Source organism: Monodelphis domestica, chromosome 6 (assembly GCF_027887165.1).
Source record: "Monodelphis domestica isolate mMonDom1 chromosome 6, mMonDom1.pri, whole genome shotgun sequence".
NCBI lineage: Eukaryota > Metazoa > Chordata > Mammalia > Didelphimorphia > Didelphidae > Monodelphis > Monodelphis domestica.
This window is the reverse complement of record NC_077232.1, coordinates 233,050,940-233,073,423: the sequence shown is the minus strand read 5'-3', so window position 1 is coordinate 233,073,423 and position 22,484 is coordinate 233,050,940. Positions and strand designations below refer to the sequence as shown.

Sequence of the window (22,484 nt, the reverse complement as noted above, 5' to 3'; positions counted from 1 at the left end):
CACTGGGGGCAGAGGCCCAATAGACAGCCTAAGGAGAAGAAAAAGGAGCAGACTGAACCTTTCCTGATGATCAGTATTTAGAGGGAAAGGCAAAGAAACGGAAATGGGAAAGTTCCCTTAAAATTTTTTTTTTGCTGTAAATGGGAGGGGAGACAATAAGGGAAATCATAAAAATCAACTTATTTCAGCTGTATTAGACTTGTTTGGTCCTTTGGAGTACAAAAAATAAGGCCGTGCCTGATCATTTCTATTCAATATAATTCAATCACAGCAGCCTTTACAGTGTTACCTTTTTTGTCTGCATATCACTGACCTAAAAATAAAATGCCAGTTTTAGGAGAAATAAACAGAAGTTTATGGAGTTAGGTAATAGTATTCTGAATGTCTAATTCGATAGAATGTCCTGGTTGTCGAGATTTAGAAAAGTAGGGTATATAAAATATTCACATAAAACTTAGTCACTATTTTAAATTTCTAAATACTTAAAAACACTTTCAAAACAAATATATGGACAAAAGATAATACCCATCAGGCTAAATGGATATGACTTTTTTAATAGCTATATACACCAAACATATTTTCCCTCTCAAAAACCCCAACTTTATTGACTCTAACACTAAATGGCATAAAAGTTCCCCTTAATAACACTATATAACTGAAATATTTCCCAAGAGTACATCAATACCACTAACATCTAAAGTAAACACTTTATGATCCAGTGCTCAAAGCTGTACAGAGTGGAACAAAGGAGGGTTCTTTCTCATTCAAATGCTTTAATCATCGATTCTATAGTTTTCTTTATAATAAAAATAAGCAAAGAAAAAATATTTTGAGAATTAAGTTAAAAAAAAAACAGAGTTGACTAACTTTTATCCCCAAAGCCCAAAATTTGGCTTGTCAGTGTTCAAAGAGTTGTGTGTGTGTGTGTGTGTGTGTGTGTGTGTGTGTGTGTGTGTGTGTGCATCTTCATTTGGTATGTGCCCAAGTGAAGACAGAAGCTCTGTGTGGTTTTTTAAGCATGAAAATGATGCAAAAGGCTCATTTAAGACACAGATTAAATATTTTTAGTTCAACTAATTTTCAAGGTATTAGAAACCATGATATTTTGAATGTAGTCTCTTGTTTCAGTAAGATTCAAAGCTCACTGGGGACAGCAGAAAGAGAGAGAGGGATTGAGATGATAGAATCACAGATCTAGAGCTGGAAGAACCTCAGAAGACATCTTCTACGAACCTTTCATCTCATAGACTAGGAAAGTAACACCTAAGAAGGTTCCAATGACTTTCCCAAAGTCACACAAGCACAGTGTCAGAGGAGGAATCTGAACATAGCTTCTCTCATCCCAGAGCCAGAATTTTTTCCATAGCACAATGCTATTTCCTTGACAGGTTAAAACAATATGTCAATGCATGTTCAAAATAAATCAGAATATGTTCAAAAAATGAGTCCTCAAAGCATCAGAAGGATGACCAGGAGCAGGATAACCTCATAAAACAAGAAAAAGGGGTCAAGAAGAAACAAAGACCTCCAGAAAGCTTGGCATGATAATACCCAACAAAGCCATCACAGCAGAGCATTTATACTAAAATTGGAAGACAAGAAATAGATATGAAATGCAATTGTCAGAACTTCTATGGCAACCTCTTCTCAAGAGTCTAAGCCAGTAAAAATTAACCATGGAATAAAATGTGATTGATGTGTACTACGCAACTATAAGTTGCATTGATGTTTATATATGTATGTATACATACACATATACATATATGTATGTATGCATACACATTACCTACATATACTTGTAACTTTAGATAGATAGATATACTTGGATTTCTGTATATACATGTATATCACAATACACATGCACACATATATGCAGTTTAATTAAGTTCTCCCAAAGGGAGAGACTTTAATACTGTATACTATAAAATCACCAGGAAAGTTACATTTTAAAATACCTGTAAAACAACCACCCTAAAAACAGATGAATGGTAAAATATGCCAGTTATGGGGGTGGGGAGACCTCTGGATTATTTTCTCATTTACCACAATACCCAGCTGCCATCTCTAAACCTGATTTTGCCATTATTAATTTAAGAATTCAGCGTGGCATGGGAATTACAGTTGAAATGTAATGCTTCTTCTGACAGACTGAAACCAATCTGGTTCAGGAGTCTAGGAAGACACTGATAACACTTCAGTCTTTGTTTTTCCATTTCTCTCGTTAAATAAACAGGAACTCAACAGAACTCCTGGAGATTCAGTTCACACCTCCGTGATTTGTAAGTGGTCTAAAAACAATATGCCCATAAGGAACAAGTGCTCACTGCTCGAAGCCTTCATCAAAACCCTTAATCTTATCTGAATTCCAGAACACAATGGCCTGATTTATACAAAAACATGTATGGGAACAGAGAGAAGGGTAACTATGTATAGTTACCTACCTATAGCCATAAATACATATCTATAAATACATATGAAATCCTTACCTTCTTTCAGAGCTTTATCCATGTTATGAGAAATTACTACCCTTCTAGACTGGATAGACTCATGTGAATTTCCAGATAAAGGACTCTGAAATAGAAATAGGGTACATGTTAATGGGAAAAGAAAGTACAGTATGCAAAACAACACCTGGTTTCAGATCCAAACGGATGACTTTTAGAGACAGCACAGTATGCTGGGAATCAGTGCTGGACTTGGAAACAGGAAGAACCAGATTTGAATCTTCATTATGATAATTATTAGCTAGGGGTCCAGAGACAAGTCACATAATTTTATAGAGCTTCCATTTCTTTATCTATAAAATGAGGACAATAATACCTGTATTTCATGGGGGTTTGATTCCAAGAAATGAGATCATTCATACAACATGTTAGAAAGAACCAGAATTAGGAATGTCTTTAACAGTGTCTAAAAGAGATGGAGATTGGTGCCTTAGAGGCTATTGCAACCCACAGGTGGGATTGCTCTGGGAGGGGGGAATTGCCTATGCATTTTCTATGCCAGAACTGGGAAGAAGGATAACCCATGAGAGAAGTACAACAGAGATAGTACCTTTGGATGGGAGATATCCAAGAGGCAGTTGCAACAAATGATGTTGAAGGTCAGCAGAGATCCTCAATTGAAGAATGGAGGCAGAAAGAGGGGGAGGGAGGGAGGGAGGGAGGGAGGGAAGGGGGAGAGAGAGAGAGAGAGAAAGAGAGAGAACTAGCAACAGGAGGAGTGATCAAGAAAGGCTTCATGTAAACAATGTTACTTGAACTTTGACTTTCTTTAACTCAATGCCCATTGTACTTGAGCACAATGTATCTTTGGGTTGTATGTACAGGAGGAAACTAAGGTCCAATTAAGGAAAATGAATGAAAGGTTCTATCTCTTAATAAAGGGAAGAGGGAACATATATATTTTTAAAGATCAGATATGACTGAAATTGTATATTCCAGGCAGCAGCCTACTCAATTCAATTCAAATCAATGAGCATTTATTACTTACACACATTCTTTATGTCAGTCACTGAGCCAGGTTCTGAGAATACAAAGATGAAACCTGTCCAACCTATGTCTAGGATTTTCAGACTGTTCCGGAGTCTTCCTTTCCTGGCTAATTCATGGAGTAATTCTCATCAGAAGTTCATATAATATCAAACTAACCTTTAACTAATGAAGTTTATTTTAAGCAACAGAAAGAACTGATTTTTTTAATCTGTCAGGCAAAGGAAAGCACAAAGTACTTGGTAGTAGAAAGAATTTGTAAGGGCCAATCAGACATGAGGCAGCTAAAAAGGGATTCTGAGGCCCAGATGTTTTTATACTTTAAGATGCTCTCACAGAGCTGATTAATCTCTTGAGAGTCCATTTAACAATGAAGGGAAATGCTGCTCTTTGGTATACTTTGCAAAGCAGCTTGCAGACAAAAAGGAGGTAAATCATTAGAATAACAACAACTGAAGTTTATATGCTGTTGGATCATCTGCACAATGCTTTACATATATTATTTAATTTGAATCTCCCAGTGACCCAATGAGATAAGCATTTCAGGCTAATTATTTTTTTCAATTATATTTGTTTCCAACCAGCAAGAATCTTGCCTTCTCTCCCTCCTACCCTAATCCCCATACAACTGAGAATGAAAGAAAAACAAAACCTCTATTATAAACATGTCTAGTTAAGCAAAACAAAATTTCTATACTGGTCATGTCGAAAAAATATTTGTTGTGATTCACTTCTCTATTAAGAAGTGGACAGAATATGCCATTTTTATACCATATTAAAAAAAGAAAAAGAAATTTCTAGGATTTAGGTAAAATTTAATTGTAGCAGGCTGGACCAGCCTTGGGCAAAAAGGAAGAACCCATAGAACTAAAAGCAGTCAGTGGATCACCTATCATCCCATTTTAAAGAAGATCCTCCTCCTCTTTTAGGGTGCCAGGCTTATTTTTCCCCCATGGAACAATTCTCAGTAGTGAGACAACAACAGGAAACCATACATGGAACTTACTGTGACTCTAGCTAGGCAGCATGGACTAGGCAGGGTTATGTAAATTAGGGCCAGAGACAAGATGAAAGTTATATGAAGTTAAAGCAGACAGAAGCAAACAGGTAGGGATCAGAGAGAAAAGGCAGGTCCAAAGTACAGAAAGGTGGGTTGATAACCAAGGAGCACCAGAATCCATCAGGTTAAACAAGAGAATATGATCTGGCTCATAATAAGAGCCTGTAAGTGCTAGTTGACTGACTAATGAACTAGAGAGGTATGAAATTAAGTACCAGTCTTAAGTTTTCATTGATACAAGGACCTTCCAGATGAGGAAACACTATCCCTCAAAATGCACTTTCTGCAAAATATAGTCTTCAAGTATTGCCTAGACTAGAGCACAGTAGCTTGCTCAAAGTTGTGCCTCCACTGTTTTTACAATACCTGAATAATCACCCACCCATTCCCAGAGAAACTTCAGCTTTGGACAGCTCCCCACTGCATATAGCATTTCCTGTATTGAAAACAGTTACAGTTGTGGCAACAGAACCCTGGAAATTGTCCTCCTTGCCAAATCAGTAAGGTATGAAGAACGCCTCAGTTCTGTCTGAACTTTCTATCCCTGTGCCCATACCCAGGAACTACTTGAACAAATTTAGAATATGAGAATAAAAGACAATTCCTCCTCCAAGTTCCAGACAGCAATCTAGGAGAACCCAGCTCAACACAGAACCATATTCAATCAGTTGATAACCATCTATCAAGCACCTACTATAGGTCAAGTGCTGAGTTAAGCTTCTAACACTAATTACTATAGTCATTATTAACCCTATACTGAAACTGGAGAGATCAAATGATGTAAAAAGAAAGTGAAACAGTCCCTGAATGCAAGGAGTTTATATTCCAAGACAGCATGTACATATATCGGTATATATAAGATGTATACAAAGGACATACAAGGCAAAATTGGGCTGGAAGATTACTAGCATTAGGGGAAATGGAGAAAGAGCTTCTGTGGAACATGACTCGAGCTTTGTCCCTATTTTCCATTAATATTCCATGGATAACTCAACATCAGTGTGAGGTCTCCCCAGTCACTCTGTAGGACTAGTAAGGGAAGCTAAAAAGGAAGGACCTTAGAAATGAGTACAAATCTTTCATTTTACTCATTTTTAACATGACTTGCCTAAGATCAAACAAGTAGTAAACAGCAGGAATTCAAACCCAGGTCTTCTTATTTAGTGTAGCTATCAGTCAAGACTGAAAACAAAACAACAAAAATTTTTTGTTAGTCCCCAAATCACTCTCAAATCATCCTTACTCCATGCTGCTGACTCTATAAAGCTACTGCTCTATTGTTAACATATGTCCTTTTTAGATCCAATCATCTTGTCTTCTACCTTCTGGTACTCACAGCAACCTGGATAACTCCATAAGAGATGGCATCCCTAGTTATTCTCTTCAGTGTAGGTAGCTCACTTATGTACCCGCTCCATTCCTTAGATATACTGAAATACACTCAGGATGAAGAATCTTCCTATTCTTTGTCTTCCATGCTTACCTACCATACATCAGTTAATTTATTTTCCTTGGAGCCTCACTCCATCTTCTGTATCAATCTGTCCACATCTCTATTCAAATCATCTTCTGCCTACTGGTCCTACTTCTGAACCACATAGAGGTTGTGCACTTCTCTTCTTCAAGGAAGACGTAGCTCATAATTTCTATTTTTAAAAAGTTTCTTTCCAATTAACAATAATTTATTTTCTCTTCCTACCTTCTCCCCTCATTGAAAAAAACACAAAAGCAAAAACAAGACCCTTGTAACAAATATTCATAGTAAAATAAAAGAAATTACCATGTTGGTGTGAAGATAGAATTATCTCTCTTTGTCTATTTTAATGAAATCAATCAGCCACCTTTAACTCGATCAATCAAGAACTCAAAGCATCCCTACTTAACACTTAAGTAAGAGAGTTCACAAGTCAAAAACTCTCACCTGGAAAGGGGACTGCCCAGCCCTGGGTAGAACTAAGCAAACTGAAAGACTGCAATTGGTTTCTATGAAGAAGGGAGAGAGATAGGAAATGACATGGAAAAGCAACATAAGAGAAGAAACCAGCAATGGTCTTTTTCCATTCCTTTCCTGGAGTTTGGAGTGATTGGTTCTGGAGATTCCTGTCTTTACTTTGGAGGAGACTTTTTCCCTGGATCCTGCATTGGCTTGCTGGGTGAGTGGCTCAGGCTGTAGAGGAGGCTGCGCTGGTGGACTTCTGGCTAAATACTCCACTCAGGATTGGGACCAGAGGAAGCCTCCTCCAGTGCTGAACTAGACTTCACTTCAATGGAGAAGCTCTTAGAGTTAGTAGACTTGGTAAGAATCTGTCTCTTTATCAAGTTGCTGCTAAAAATCATTTTGACTTAAGCTATAATACTTTAAAATTGGCAAACAATATTACTTTATAACTCTCTTATTCAGTCAAAAATTCTAATTTTAATCCTTACACTGGCCATATACAAAAATGTGTCTCATTCTTCATGTTTAGTCCACTACCTCTTTCAGGAAGTGGGTAAAATCTTTTATTATCAGTCCTTAAGAATAATAGTTGATCATTTTATGCATCAGACTTCTAAGGTCTTTCAAAGTTTGTCATTTTAAATAAGTTACTATATAAAATGTTCTCATATGCACTCTATTCTATATCAATTTGTATAAGTCTTCTCAAAATTCTCCAGAAATATTCCCTTCATCCATTTTTTACAGTATAATAGTATCCTATTATATTAATATGCCATAATTTGTTATCTTCTCTACAATCCTCACTCTCATGCTTGGGGACTCCAATAGTCATATGTATATCTCCTAAAACATCCTGACCTCCCAGTTCACCAACCTCAACATCCATGGCAGATATCTTCACTCACTCCCAGTCACAAAGATGATCATGACAACTAAGTGATAGTTAAAAAGATAGCTTCACTCTACCTTAGCCACTCAATGGGTAATCATATCTTAAATCTTATCTTGAAGAATAACTGTGTGAACTCTACCATCTTGAACGCTGAAACTCCCTTCTCCAGTCATAATTTGTCTTTTTCAACCTATTTACCTTATTCTTCCAAAATCTATATTTCATCCTCACTATTGCCACTAATTTCTCTATCTTTCCTCATTTTCCCAATCCACTACCCCATCTCTGTCCTCTCTTAACAGTCTCAACCCAATAGTTGAAAGGGTAAACTACACACCATCTTCTACCCTTAAATCCCTTGTCCCTTTACAAAACTGCTGCTTTCCATGTCTGTTCAAGTCTTCCATGCTGGATCACTCCTTACATCTACCTTCTCTTCTTCTACTTCAATGATGCTATAAGCCCCCAGTTAAAGTCATATAACTGTGATGACTAGTTCCACTCTAACTTCATATTCTCTAATCTGGTTTGGGTCATATTAATCCTTTTATTCTTCCTTGATTGACTCATTCTCTCACCTCTTTAGTGACTTTTCCACAACTTTTCTTCTCTCCTCAAGAATCCAATATCCTTACCAAATAACCTCCATCCTTCCTTTCTCAAAGGATATAGTCTCTTATATTAATTTTTAAACTAATTAAGGAATGCAGTGAAGCAGAAATAAGAAATGCAATTTTTCAGATCATAATGCAAAAAAAATTATAATTAGTAACAGTTCATGGAAAGGCAAATCAAAAATTAATTGGAAATTAAATAATCTAACTCTTCAAAACTGGTAGATTAAAGAACAAATCATAGAAACAATTTCTTATTTCATTGAAGAGAATGACAATGAGGAGACAACAAATCAAAATTTATGGGATATAGGTAAAGCAGTACTCAGGGGAAATTTATATCCCTGAGTGCCTATATCAACAAAAAAAGAAAGTGGATATCAACAAATTGAGCATGCAACTAAAAAACAACTAGAAAAAAGAACAAACTAAAAATCTTCAGATAAAAGCCAAACTGGAAATCCTAAAAATCAAAGGAGAAATTAATAAAATTGAAAGTAAAAGAACTATTGAACTAATAAATAAAACTAAGAGCTGGCATTTTGAAAAAAAACAACAAATAAAATAAAATATTGGTTAATCTAATTAAGAAAAAGAAAGAAGAGAACCAAGTTAATAGTATCATGAATGAAAAAGGTGATCTCACCTCTAATGAAGAAATTAAGGCACTTATTAAGAGCTATTTTGCCCAATTATATGACAATAAATATGATAATCTAAGTGAAAAAGATGAATATTTACAAAAATATAAATTGCCTAGATTAACAAAAGAGGAAATAGAATATTTAAATAATCCCATCTCAGAAAAAGAAATTGAACAAGCCATCAAGGAACTCCCTAAGAAAAAATCTCCAGGGCCAGATGGATTCACAAGTGAATTCTATCAAACATTTAAAGAACAACTAATTCCAATACTATATAAACTATTTGACAAAATAAGCAAAGAAGGAGTCTTACCAAATTCTTTTTATGACATAAATATAGGACTGATTCCCAAGCCAGGAAGACCAAATACAGAGAATGAAAACTATAATCTCCTTAATGAACATAGATGCAAAAATCTTAAATAAAATACTAGCAAAATGACTACAGCAAGTTATTACAAGGATTATTCATTATGACTAGGTAGAATTTATACCAGGAATGCAATGCTGGCTCAGTATTAGGAAAATCATCCACATAACTGACCATATCAGGAACCAAACCAACAGAAATCACATGACTGACTATCTCAAAAGATGCAGAAAAAGCCTTTGACATATTTCCTATGCATAACATTCCATCTTCTACCTCTGTGTCTTTGCAAAGGCTGTATCTAATTTCTACTTCTAGAGAACTAGGTTCTCTCAGGTTTTCATGGTCCCTTCCACACATCCCCTTCACTGAAATTACACATTCTTGTTATCTCCTCCTTTAGAATTTAGCCTCCCTGTGATTAGGTTTCATTTAATTTACCCGATTTGTATCCCAAACCTAGAACTGTGCCTGGCCCCTAGTAGATAATTAATAAATGTTTGATGACTGATTACTTTGTAAAAATTTTATATCCAATTATTTGTGTACATGATGTTTCCTACCCATAAATTAAAACTCCTTGAAGGTAGGAAATATTTTGGTTGTAATCTCTGTAATGCAGTTATTAGGCCAGTACCTGTGCATGGCAGTCAGCTTGTTATTCCTAAAGGAATTAGGAATTAATAAGTACTTGCTGAACTGAACTTCTCTATTTCTATTGGAAGCATTACCATCCTTCCAGTCTCCCAGGCTTAGTCATTCTCTGTTCTTCTGTCTCTGTCTCTGTCTCTCTCTTCTCTCTCTGCTATCTCCTCAACACACTTCCTTTTACTATCACAAAGTCATTTATGGAGAGCTGGATGAAACCTTAGAGGTAGTTTAATCCATCTCCCTCATCTTACAAAGAAAACTGAGGCCAGGAAGGTTGAAGTGACCCCCACCCACCCTAATCACAGACAGTAAGTGGCATAAGTAGGGCTTGATACCAGGTCTTGACTCCAAATCCATTTTCTTTTTCTGTACCATACCAACTACAGCTCTATGCCTGTGATCAATTCATTTGGAGGAGAGAGGGAATGGCCCAGCAGCCTAGGGATAGTTCAGTAAGGTAGGTAATGGTGTGGTGGTCAGGAGGGCCTCCTGCCCTTTGGATCATCTCCCAGCTGGGGGATTTTACCTTCTTCTACATAGTCTTCATGTTCCTGCTCTATGGCACCTAAGCTTGGCTCCTAGGATCCTGGAACCTGAACATCCCCAAACCTCACCTACCAATTTCTTCCACTATTACCCACTCCCCTCAAAAAAAAAAATCTCACTTTGGGAACTTGGATCAGCTAGCTCTCTCCTTTTTCCATCTGACCAATGATGCCTTCTGTCCTCACCAAAGCTATACCTCTTTCTCTTTCCATAGATATATACAATGATTTCAGAAGCCCTATACTGCCCCATCTCCCTCCACAAGGGGCCCCTAGCCTCTGTTCTCATTCCCATAATCTCTTTATGGGTCCCCCATCTCTTTATTCCCTCTGGCCCCTGAATCTTCAGAGAGGATCTGGGCTCCTGAACTTAAATCCTCTTCCTTCTCCTATCTCTCCCCATCTTCCAGGGATCTTCTCACTAAAGAATCCTTATTTTGAAGAAATATCACTAAATTTTTAGGGGAGGGCAAAGCCCTCACCCAAATGTCTCTCTTTGTTTATAAATTGAACAGACTTGGGGGAAGAGGGTTGCACATTATTTCAGAGAACAGTCCCATTGTTGGGTGGAGCCACTCCAAGCCCCCCTCATCCTGTACCTAGCTCAGCAGATGCCTTGAAAGTAAATGAAAGATTTTCCATTCGTTCCTATAAAATCCATCTTGTTGCTTTCAGCCCCAAATTCTTACCTATTCAGATAATTTTGCATCTTGATTCTGTCATCAACATTTTGTTACAAAAACCTATGAAACTCTGAAGAAAAATTCTATAAAGGATTTAACATATAAGCTAAATGGGAACTTGTGGGGAGGGGAAACGAGAGTTCCCCTTGGAATCATGGCTTTCCAAATATAGGACAAGACTTAGAAGCGTCCCCTTCTACTGCAATATATATCACTTATTAAGAAAAAGGTTTGTGCTTAGAAGCTTTCTGTTCTCCTCGTGAATAATGTCAGCTTGGAATCTACTGCCATGTCAAATTAAGATCCACTTTGTTTGCCTAATAGCAAGCTGAAGAAATCCTCTCTTGGGGAGGTAATAGCCAAAGAAATTGCATGCATACAGCCTGAGTACTCTGGGGCCATTAGCAACTGGGCAACCAGGAACTACCTGGAAGCCAGCCACATACACATGCAGAACACTGTTCATTGTGTTTAAGTCTGAAATTGCTGACAGTGCTACTTTTTCTGAGTACCAGCCAATCAATTTGAGGCAGGGCCTGCCATCTTTTTCATGGTAATTACATGCTCTATCCTGATATCACAATTCATTAACAAAAAATCCTTTCTCTGATTTAAAAAAATAAAATAGGCCACAAAATATTTTTCTTTTAACAAATGAATAATGATGCAAGTCTTTGTCACCTGACTTTGTATTTCAAAACACTATCAATATCTAAACATCCACTGGGGCATATAATAAACACAAGGAAGCAACTTAGTGTAAGTGCAAAGAATCTTGGACTTGGAGCCCGAAACTTTGGGGTCAAATCCTGGTTTTGAGAGTCAATCGACTAAATAGTTATAAAGCTCCTACGATGCATAAGACATTGTACTAATCATTCGGATTACAAAGAAAGGCAAAAATAATTCCTGCCTTCAAGGAACCTGCCATCAACTTACTCCACATGTGACGTTAGGCAAGTCTTTTATGCAAGACCCTATGCCTTAGTTTCCTTATCTGTGAAATAAGGCATATGGATTAGATGACCTAGATCCCTTTTTTATTCTCCTCTCAGGATTCTTTAAATGTCTCTTAATTTTTTTTTTATCTATGGTACCTTGCAAATGAACTAAGCAACTTAATAACCAATAAGAAGAGAAGAACTTTTTCTGAAACTGTTACAAACCATTTTTTTCTTTCCCTTCTCTGGAAAATTAAAACATCACTAAGAAAACTTAAAAGGGGGTTTTGATAGACTTATAAAATCATGGCATCACAAAGGATCTATTCCAATCTCCTCCTGAATCACTGAACCTTCTCAACAATGTCTTTGGCCAGTTAAACAGTCTTGGCTTGAATATTTCTAGTATCTAAGATCTCACCATGGCACAGAGCAATTCACTCCTCTTTGGGATTGTTCAAAATAACAGAAGCTGTTATTGGCAACATAATGCATAGAATGCAGTGCCTGGAGTTAGGAAGACTCATCTTCATGAGTTCAAATCTGGCTTCAGACACTAGCTATGGGCAAATCACTTAACTCTGTTTGCCTCAGTTTCCTGATCCATAAAATGAGCTGGAGAAGGAAATGGCAAACTAGTCCAGTATCTTTGCCAAGAAAACCCCAACCAGGGTCATGAAGAGTCAGACACAACTGAAAACAATTGCACACAAATAATGGAAGGTTCAACTATATAATAAGCTGAAACATTCCTCTCTACAGCAACCAACCATTAGTCCTATTTCTGAAACAATGTCTTCCACAGAGCATTCTTCAGACATAGACAGCTATCATATCCCTCTGTATTTTCTATTCTCCAAAATAAACACTCTCATTTCTCTCAACTAATTCTCTTCAGACATAAAGAACTTGAATTTTGATAGCAGGAAAAAACCCCAAAAGATTAATAATATAACCACCAGGGTCATAAGCTGTCATAAAGGACAAGATGACAAACTTGAGTTTTTTCCACATTGAGAGTAAGTCTTAAAAAATTACTATTTCATACAGATAAGCAAGACAGCTTTGAAAATTACATGCTGAATTTATTATATACTTGAGAGAAAAGCAAGCAGTAGGTAATAGAAATTTGTAGTTAAATTTGTATATGGAGATGCTCATTTTGAGGTGTTTATGAAATTCAGAATAAAAATAATAAAAAAGTTTTATCTTTTACTTTTTTTTAGTGTTTGATGGGTTTGTTTGTTTGTTTGTTTTTTGGCATTTTCAGTCATGTTTGACTCTAGGATTTCTTTGCACAGATACTAAAGTAGTTTGCCATTTCCTTCTCCAGCTCATTTGACAGATGAGGAAACTGAGGCCAATAGGGCAAAATGACTTGTTTGGGGTCAGATTTGAACTTAGGACAATGAGTCTTCCTGAATCCAGGCCTAGCACCCTATCCACTGTGCCACCTAACTACCCATGTAATAGAGATTTTTAGTTCTACTTTGTATATGGAAATGCTCATTTTAAGTATTTATTAAATTTAGAATTAAAATGAAATAATTTTAATGCTTGATAACTGAAAAAAATTATTTTTCAAATATGTCATGTGCTCTAATCCATAAAAAAATGACATGCCTCTTTCCTACATTTTTATAAATGAAATCATTTGGGGAGTAGGGTGGGAATATATTTCAATTCCAACCAATACACAATGATAAATCCTTAATTATGGGTAGAACGTTTAAGTAAAGATACATGAACTTGGAGCCAGGAAAACCTGGGTTTATGACCTTCTCTGACACATACTAGCTATGGGAGCATAATCAAATCCCCTAATCTCTCAATTGTTGCTCCAGGCAGCTCTCTAAAACTAGACATGAAAGCCAAATTGCTAATTTCCCTAGCAAAAGGAATTTCTATATTGAAAATTTTCTCTATTGATAAAATCACAAAAGTCTAGACCAGCCTCCCTCCACAAATACTTACAGCAGATATCTCTAGGTACTAGAGATATAAAAATACAATGAAGAAAATGAAGGGCAAAGCAACTAGTGAAGGAATAAACACACAGGACAAATATATTTCTTGAGATTATTCTTGCCTTAAAGAAAAGTTGGCCTAGATCTCCTAGATATGTTCTACTGTCCTGATCTCTTTTATTCTTTTCCACAATGGAGACTTCCTTCTACAACAATGACTCCAAGCCCCATGACTAAATCAAGATTTGGAAAAACCAGATACTTGGTTTGTGTTTTTTTGTTTTTAACTGTAAATGACAAGTATCCATAGGCTGAAATTTCTTCATGCAGAGAGATACTATTAAGAAGAAGCCATGTTGTTATTTTTTTAACTTACCTATTTTTAGATCAGAAAATGAGAAAAGCTGCCCTTTGTAATTTAAACCAACAATTTCTCTGAAGGAGTTATTTTCTTGGAATTCAAGTGTACAATTGCATTCAATGGAGACTAATACCATATACTTTGAGGCTTAACTGTAAGTTATTTTGAAAGAAGCTGCTGAGTTTTGGATTTATACATACAGAAGTTATATGCCTTAAAACATAAGGTCTCTTATCCTAATACTTATAGCAGAAAGGGTCTTGAGAGAGATCATTTTCTCTCAACTCATACATCTCTTCCCACCCCTTTTCTATTTTACAGTTTCATAACTCAGTCACATGAAAGGCTAAGTGAATTCCCCAACATCACACAAATAACAAATAACAGAACCAGAATCTGAACCCAAATCCTTTGGTTGCAAATATGGAATTTGTTCTTCTATATAAAAACATTAAATCACTGTCCCCATTGTTAACAACTTCCTAGGCATGACATAAATCTAGCAGCAAGAAATCAAATTTCAAGACAAAATTGAAATCTATCTCCTTGAATTATGTCAGAGGAACAATCAACTTTCCAAGGTGAGATAATAAATCATCAAATGGCTCTGTGGGAATGTATTGATGTGCTTGGGAGGGATCAGTGAGGTGAGAAAGATAGAGTGGAAATAGTAGACATACAAAGCAAGTGAATTGAGACTTTCCTATCCTTTCTTATCTTAAGATACACCCAGACAGCAATAAATCCAACTGTTTGGCAAGAAGTATAAATACCATCTCAAAATAATATACCTAACAGAAGGACTGTGGGAAGTTAGTCACACTAATACACTGTTGATGAGGTTATGAAATGTGCCAAACCATCTGGAAATTCATGTGAAATTATTCTAGAAAAGTTACTAAACTGCTTATACCCTTTTTGACCCTGTGATACTACTTTTACATATATACCTCAAGGAGGGCAAAGGCAAAAAGGCTCATATATACTATAGTATTCATAGCAGCATTTTTTTATGATAACAAAGATCCAGAGACAAAATTGGCATTTATCATTTTAGAAATGGCTGTACAAACTGTGATTTATCAATATAATGGAATATTATTACACCATAAGCAATTATTAACATGAGCAGTTCTGAGAAACATGGGAAGACTTGCATGAACTGATGCAAAGTGAAGAAATCAGAACCAGGAGAATAATAGAGAGACCTCAATAATGTGAATGAAAATAACTCTAAGAAAACTCATTAAATTATACTCATTAGTAATGGCCATAGGAAATAGATGATTAAACATATCTGCTCACTTTTTGTAAAAGAATAAAGAGACTGCAGATGCTAAATATTGAACAGGTATAACAGCATAATTATTGTATTAGTTGGTTTTATTTGACTGCTTTTCTTTATTTACAAGAAATGATTAAGGGATAAAGTAGAATAGCATAGCATATGGGGAAATGATATAAAAGCAACTGCCATTGATAAAACTTTTTAAATATGTCAATTTATTTAAACATCTATATTCATGGAAAGGGATGATCAGTAGGTAAGAGCATCAGTATATCATCTAATCTATTAATCTGTTAATAAATGTTGTGCTATGTTAGGGATAATGCCCAACAGTCCAATAGTAGCTACAGCAAGAAAGAATCATTACCAGATTCTGCAGTTAGGGAAACTATGCAAAATAATCATGTTAGACCTCATGGTATAGAACCCCCTTGCTAGATGTCACTGTGTATATTTAGTGATCCACTGAGTCTCTTCTAAAAGGAAAAAAGTCATTTCGACTTTCGAAGTTTACTCCCAGATAATAGCAGTTTTAATGAAAACAAATAGAACTGAAACTAGGGACTTTTTCTCAGGGTGCTGAATTTTAAAAGAATGAATAGTAGAAGCACAGGAAAAAAAAACAACCCAATAAGTTGGTACCTAGTTAGCAAGAATAATTGGTTAAAAATAGGAAGTTACGAAATGGTAGGTTTTGGAGAAACTTCTTCCCTGACTTCCTCCAATAACAGTTTGTGGTACTTTCCTCCAATTAAATAATCCTCTTTTTTTTTTTTAAACAATTTAGAGAGAGACAGAGTCACAGAGAGGCATAGAGAAAGAGAGAGAGAGCATGTGCCCTAAAATAGAAACAAAAGTATGCTAGATAGTCCCTGCCTTCAAAGAGCTGACATTCTAATGAGAAGAAAACACATAAAGGTTCACACATGGAAGCTTGGTTGGATGAGTTCAGAAAGGAGTCCAGAAAGTGCTGTGGAGGCATGAACTGAGCATGATGAGACCAAAGCTCGTCTATCAAAGCCCAGGGTAGTTGGATCAGAGAAAGTCCAGTTTTCTGTGGGGGAGGGAATAGAGATGATAGCCCATGTGGAGATGGCATGACTAGAGACATCTAGGACAAGGAGACAGCATGATTGGAGATGTCTGGGAAGTACTTAATGTTAAGTTTTATAATCAAATTAGTAACAGTAAACTTAATAAATTTAGTTGTTTATTCCGTTTGAGAGAAAACATTCCCCTATGATGATGTTATAAATCACCTTCTAAATTTGAAATCAGTTAAAACTTTCTACAAGAATGATGTTTATTGCATTACAGGGAATTCCTTATGGGGCCTTACAAGCTTCCAGATTTTCCTATCAGAAATAGATGAGGAAATAGAGTATAGCAGAAAATTGTAAACAATTGTATTCCAGTCTCAGTTCTAACTCTGTGGGCCTCTGTTTTAACATTTGGAAAATAAATAGCTTAGATGGAATGAAAGCTACATTTCAATACTGTTCTAAATCTGTAACTTTTTAAGGTAAACAATAATATGATGTTCCAAGGGTTTAAAATTTTAAGTTTCTTTTTTTTTTGGTCTTAAAAAATAAGGGAATATTTTAATTCAGTTTGAGAAATTTCAAGTCTAGAAACTGTTTGTTAGGAAAAGAACTTCAATTTCCTAAGTGTAATTATCTAATGTGACCAGATTTCAAATCAGAAGGGAATTGGGACACTAAAATCATAGCACTTGAAAGCATATATTTTGTAAGTGCAGCAGAAAGTACAAATGGGATAAAGGGATGCAGAGAAGGCAAATGGACACAAGAGGAGTAATCAGATAGCACATCATTAGCTTAATGCCTTGTATTTACCCTTGAAAAGGCAAGTCTGCAGCCAGTTTTCACCATAACAACTGACTTTCCTAAAGTACTTCAAGCTTTTCAAAATATCTACCCCAAAGCGACCTTGAGAGGTGGGAACTTGACCTAAGGATGATGATCATCTCTATTTTGAAGATGGAATCATTAGAACACAACATGTTGCCTAGGGACAAATAGCTAGTCAATGTTAAACTTGGATCTTTTGCCTCCTGTCAATACACACCAAGTCTTTATATTCACTATATACACTACCTCTTGAGCTAACATTTTGTCCCCTGTTATAATTTTGTAGGTGCTGTCCTGCATTTCCAGGGGTAATTTCATTACCTAGAAATCTTCTTACACAGGTGGTTCTCAAACTATGGTTCACTTAACTCTGGGGTTCCTCAAGATCACAAACTATTATCCTAAAAATACTAAAACATTATTAAAATACTCCTCCTTTTTCCAACTACATATTTGTGTAAGACTAGATTTTCTTCCAGCATTTCAAACAAGATATTGAATTCTGAAGAGAATATGAGATGTTTTCAATTGTTATCATTTGTCCATTTTTAAGGAGGACTAATAACATCATGGGGTGATATCTTGACTTGGGCATGAATTTGATTTGTGTGAGGCAGAGTTACACAAAGTCATCATCCTCCCTCTCTTCAAGAATCAAGTCCAGTGGAGAGACAAAAATCAGGATGATTGATGATGGCCTGGGATGCAATAGATAACTCTGGCTTCTTCAATGTCCAACCAACCTCTAACTGCTCCATAGAACCTGCTTCAGCCACCTTAATGGCCAGTGGAACAAATTATTCTCATCTACCCACATTTTCTATTAAGCTGGAGGTAAAGAGATTTGCAAAAATAAGTAAAACAATATCACGGATCTATTTTTGTTTTGAAAAATAACATTTTCCCTAAAATGTTATGTTAGTTTGTAATGGGCTTATTATTTTAATGCATTAAGAAATGAAAAAATTTAAATTTATCAGATTTATTTTCTAAAATGGTAAATATAAATAGATATAACCCACATAAACAAAAGCCTATTGAAATCCTCAATAATTGTTAAAAATGTAAAGGGATGCTAAGACCAAAAAGTCTGAAAACTACTGATCTAACTTAAAGTGATGACAGGTCTAATTCCAGTACCCTAGGCATAACTGTAGAGTCTCATTTCATTCAGAGTTCTCCTTGGATCTAAGGAACCAGACTCTGTTACTGCTTTCGATATTCAGGAGAACTCACTGTGTCCCAAATCACTACTAATAAGAGAAATGCAAATCAATTCAGCTCAGGTTTCACCTTAAACTCAACTAATTGGCAAAGGTCACAAAAGATGGAAATATTTAATGTTGTAGAGGTTGTGGAAAGTCAAACACACTAATGAGCCATTGGTGGAAATATGAAAATGTTCAACTATTCTGGAAATCAATTTGGGAATGCAGAGATCCCATTGGTCCCAATTAGGCCACAAAAAAAAAAAAAGTCTTATATATGCCAAAAGATTTATAGTAGCATTATTGGTAGTAGCAAAGAACTAGGAAAAAAGAAGTTGCCCCTTGTTTGGGGAAGGTTAAATCAGTAATAGATTTTATTTTGAAGGTAACAGAATATCTCTGTACTATAAGAACTGCTGCATATAATGAATGTAGAAAGAGAGCATTTGGGAGGAGAAAGGATGTTATGCAAGAAAAAAGATGCTAGTGTTTTGTTTGTATGTTTTAAAAACAAATTATTCTTTTTTTTTAACTGCTACCTTTCATTTTAGAACCAATACTAATACTGTGTATTGGTTCTAAGGCAAAAGAATGGTAAAGGCAAGGCAATGGGGGTTAAGTGACTTGCCCAGGGTCACACAGCTAGGAAGGGTCTGGGGCCACATTTGAACCCAGGACCTCCCATCTCTAGGCTTGGTTTTCAATCCCCTCAGTCACCTAGCTGCCCCACTAATTCATGATCTTGAGAAACCACTCAAAGATTTTTTTTTAGAGGGACCTTGGACAAGGAAAAGAATCCTTGTTCTTAAAACTTTGATTGTCCCACCAATCCCCATCTATCAGTTTTCCTCATTAAATTTCTGTTCACACTGATTGCCAACAGAGAGGTAATTGAGTACATATTGCCTGTCTAGGGAAATATTTGAAATGTTGATTAACTTGGCCGACTTTGAAAATGTTTTTGTAGTTACTTTGAAGCCAAAGTCCTTGCCTTGATCATGCACATCCTTGAAACATCCAGACAGATAGGCAGATTCACTGCCATCAATTTTAAGTGCCAGAAATTCATTAATGTAAAAAAATGATGCCCAAAGAGAGAATTGCCTGTACAGCCTCTCTAATAGTAAGTAGATGCTATTTTTATGGCTTAGGTCTAAGTCACAATGTTCAGCAGTGGAGAATGTGTGGATGGAAGCTAGGTTATGAAGAAGTGAAGATTGGATAGGTGAAGGAATCCAGGGAAGAAGAGAGAAGACTCTTTTTTTTTAATTTGGATTTTTTTATTTTAATAACAAATTTTCACAAAAGTTTTCCAAAATTATATGATCTATATTATCTCCCTTCTTTCTTCCCTCCCCACTCCTGGAGTGAGAAGACTCTTTCAAGAAACTGAATAACAAATGGGAAAAAAAAGGAGAAGTTGATAACTTGAGGAAGTAACAAGGTCAAAGGAAGGTTATTTTTATTAAGTTATTTTATCTTGTTTGATTTTTGATGGCTCAGTGACTTGGGCAGGTATATGTAAGGCAGAAGGAGAGGCTCTAGGAAAGAGATTATGTATGAGAGAAAAGGAAAGATCAACGAATGAAGGCTGAGAGATGGAAGGGAATGGAATCAAGCACAAGGAAGGTTTGGTAACAAGCCTTGTCAGTAAAGAATGCCATGTCTCATCCTCTGAGATCAGAAGAAGGATGAGATAATAAAGGGATTTTGAAGTTGTAGGGAGGGAAATAAGGGCATTATCAAGGGATGACTTGAAAGGGATCAGAAGGAATGTTCTCCTTAAGAAAGGAGATAAGGTCCTCTCTGAGAGGCAGTTAGATGGCACAGTGAATAGAGGGCTGGATCTAGGCAGGGAGACATGAGATCAAATCTTGCCTCAGAGACCTACTGGCTGTGTGACCCTCAGGAAGTTATTTAAACTCTCCATGTCTGGGTAATCCATCTGTAAAATGGGTATAATTGCAGCATCTTCCTCCCTGGGTTGTCATGAGGATCAAAGGAGATAATATTTGTAAAGCTCTTAGTGGACTTTAAAGCACTACATAAAAGCTAGCTATTCTCTTGAAGGATTGTTGGATGGCACAGTGGATAAAGCTTCAGGCCTAGTCCATGAGTTCAAATCTGGCCTCAAACACTTATTAACCATTTGATCTTGGGCAAGTCACTTAACCCTGTTTGCCTCAGTTTCCTCAGTTATACGAGTTGGAGAAGGAAATGGTAGACCATTCCAGCATCTCTGCCAAGAAAACCCTAAATGAGGTCACAAAGAGTCAGAACTGAAAAACAAGTCAACAAATTCTCCTAAAGGGGGGACTGTTGGGGATAGGAATAATGGAAAGAGGAAGAGATGGAGGATGGAGACACATATGTTAACAATAGAAGGAAGGATCATAGAGAGCACCAGTAGAATATCCAACTTGTAGAAGATAAAGACCATGTCTCGGTAGGACTTAGATGAATGAGAGGGAGGATATGGAAAGAGAATCCTGAATATTGAAAGAACAAAAGAAATTTCAAAGAAAGAATAAGATCGATTCTTAGGGTGCCTGGAGCTATAGAATGAACAGAGAACAGAAAGAAAAGATAAAACTATTCAAATTTCTATTTTTCTCCTCATCCCCCACAATAGGAAGGATCTTCAGAATAAGAAAAAATTTTTAAAAGCCAATTAATAGGAATTTGAAGTCTCACCTAAATAGCTGCTAATCTGGACAAATGGTGAGCTTTCAAGTGCAATGGCATGATTTTAATATCTAATTCCTCAGCTAATAAAGGAGTATATAACTACGCTGAATAATTTCAAATCATACAAATTTCATACCAAGATACTGAAAGATCTTAGAATATAATTATTAAATCACTTTTTCTGAAAAAGAAAAATTATGAAGAATTGGGAAATGGGCAATAGAATTATAAATGGACAAATGCTCCAGTTTTCAAATGCAAAAAAGGAGGTGCAGTTTTCAGACTGTAGGTCCCTGAGATGGACTTGAATTCTTGGCAAAATTCCAGAACCTATAAAAGGGAAATCTTGTTCCCAAGCTCTATGTAGAATTCCAGTGTGATTAGCTTTCAAAATCTAAGCTCCTAGGATATTGATAAAGGCCAAATTGCAGCAAGAGAGGAACTGTGGTTATGGTGGGGGGAAGACCTAGGAGATGGAAAGGCACCATCACAACTGCTTACTCCCTAGCAATTTCCAGCTGACTTGACTGCACAGTAGCTATGAGAGGGAGAACCATGACATTATTATGCTTGCCTGTGAAAAAAGGAAGAAGGAAGCAGAGAATGAGAAGAAAGAAGCATAAACATAGTGACAATAACAACTAAAATAATAATAGCTGAGATGCTTCAACTCGGGTTATTTGAGCTGTTGTTAAGTCATGTTAGAATCTTTGTGACCCTATTTGGATTTTCTTGGCAAAGATCCTTCTCCAGCACATTTTTCAGGTGAGGAACTAATGATACAAATAGGGGTACATGATTTGCTCAGGGTCACATAACTAGTAAGTATCTGGGGCCAAGTTTGAACTCAGATCTCCCGGACTTCAGACCTTGCACTCTATACACTATTATTCTTCACTGCTAATAAATAAAAGTTTATGACAATAATGTTAGCAGAAATGAGAAAATAAGGATAAGGGGGAAAGCTATTCCCATAGAACATAATATTTTCTTTTAAAGACAATTTGGAGGGGAGATGAATCATGGTGGAGGGAGAACATTATGGATGTGAAATCAGAGGACCCAAGTTGGAAATTGAGATTGATTGAGATTGACAAATCTGGGTGCCCATGTCACAGATGACAGGAAGTCATTGAACCTTCCTGAACCTCTGTTTCCTTATGGGGGAGATGAAGGAGAGGCAGCTAGATGACTCAATGGATAGAGTCAGACCAGAAGATGGGAGGTTCTGGTTTCTAATCTAGCCTCACTAGTTGTGTGACCCTGGG

General features: G+C 36.3%; 1 protein-coding gene across 2 annotated transcripts in view; it reads right to left on the bottom strand.

The window, feature by feature from the left end:
* Positions 1-22,484, bottom strand: part of SNX25 (sorting nexin 25) — a 236,394-nt gene that overhangs the window by 185,542 nt on the left and 28,368 nt on the right. For both annotated transcript variants that reach the window (XM_056802960.1, XM_056802961.1), the window contains exon 2: positions 2,487-2,571. In XM_056802960.1, the coding sequence (XP_056658938.1) occupies positions 2,487-2,571 (85 nt within the window). The remainder of the gene's footprint in view (positions 1-2,486; positions 2,572-22,484) is intronic.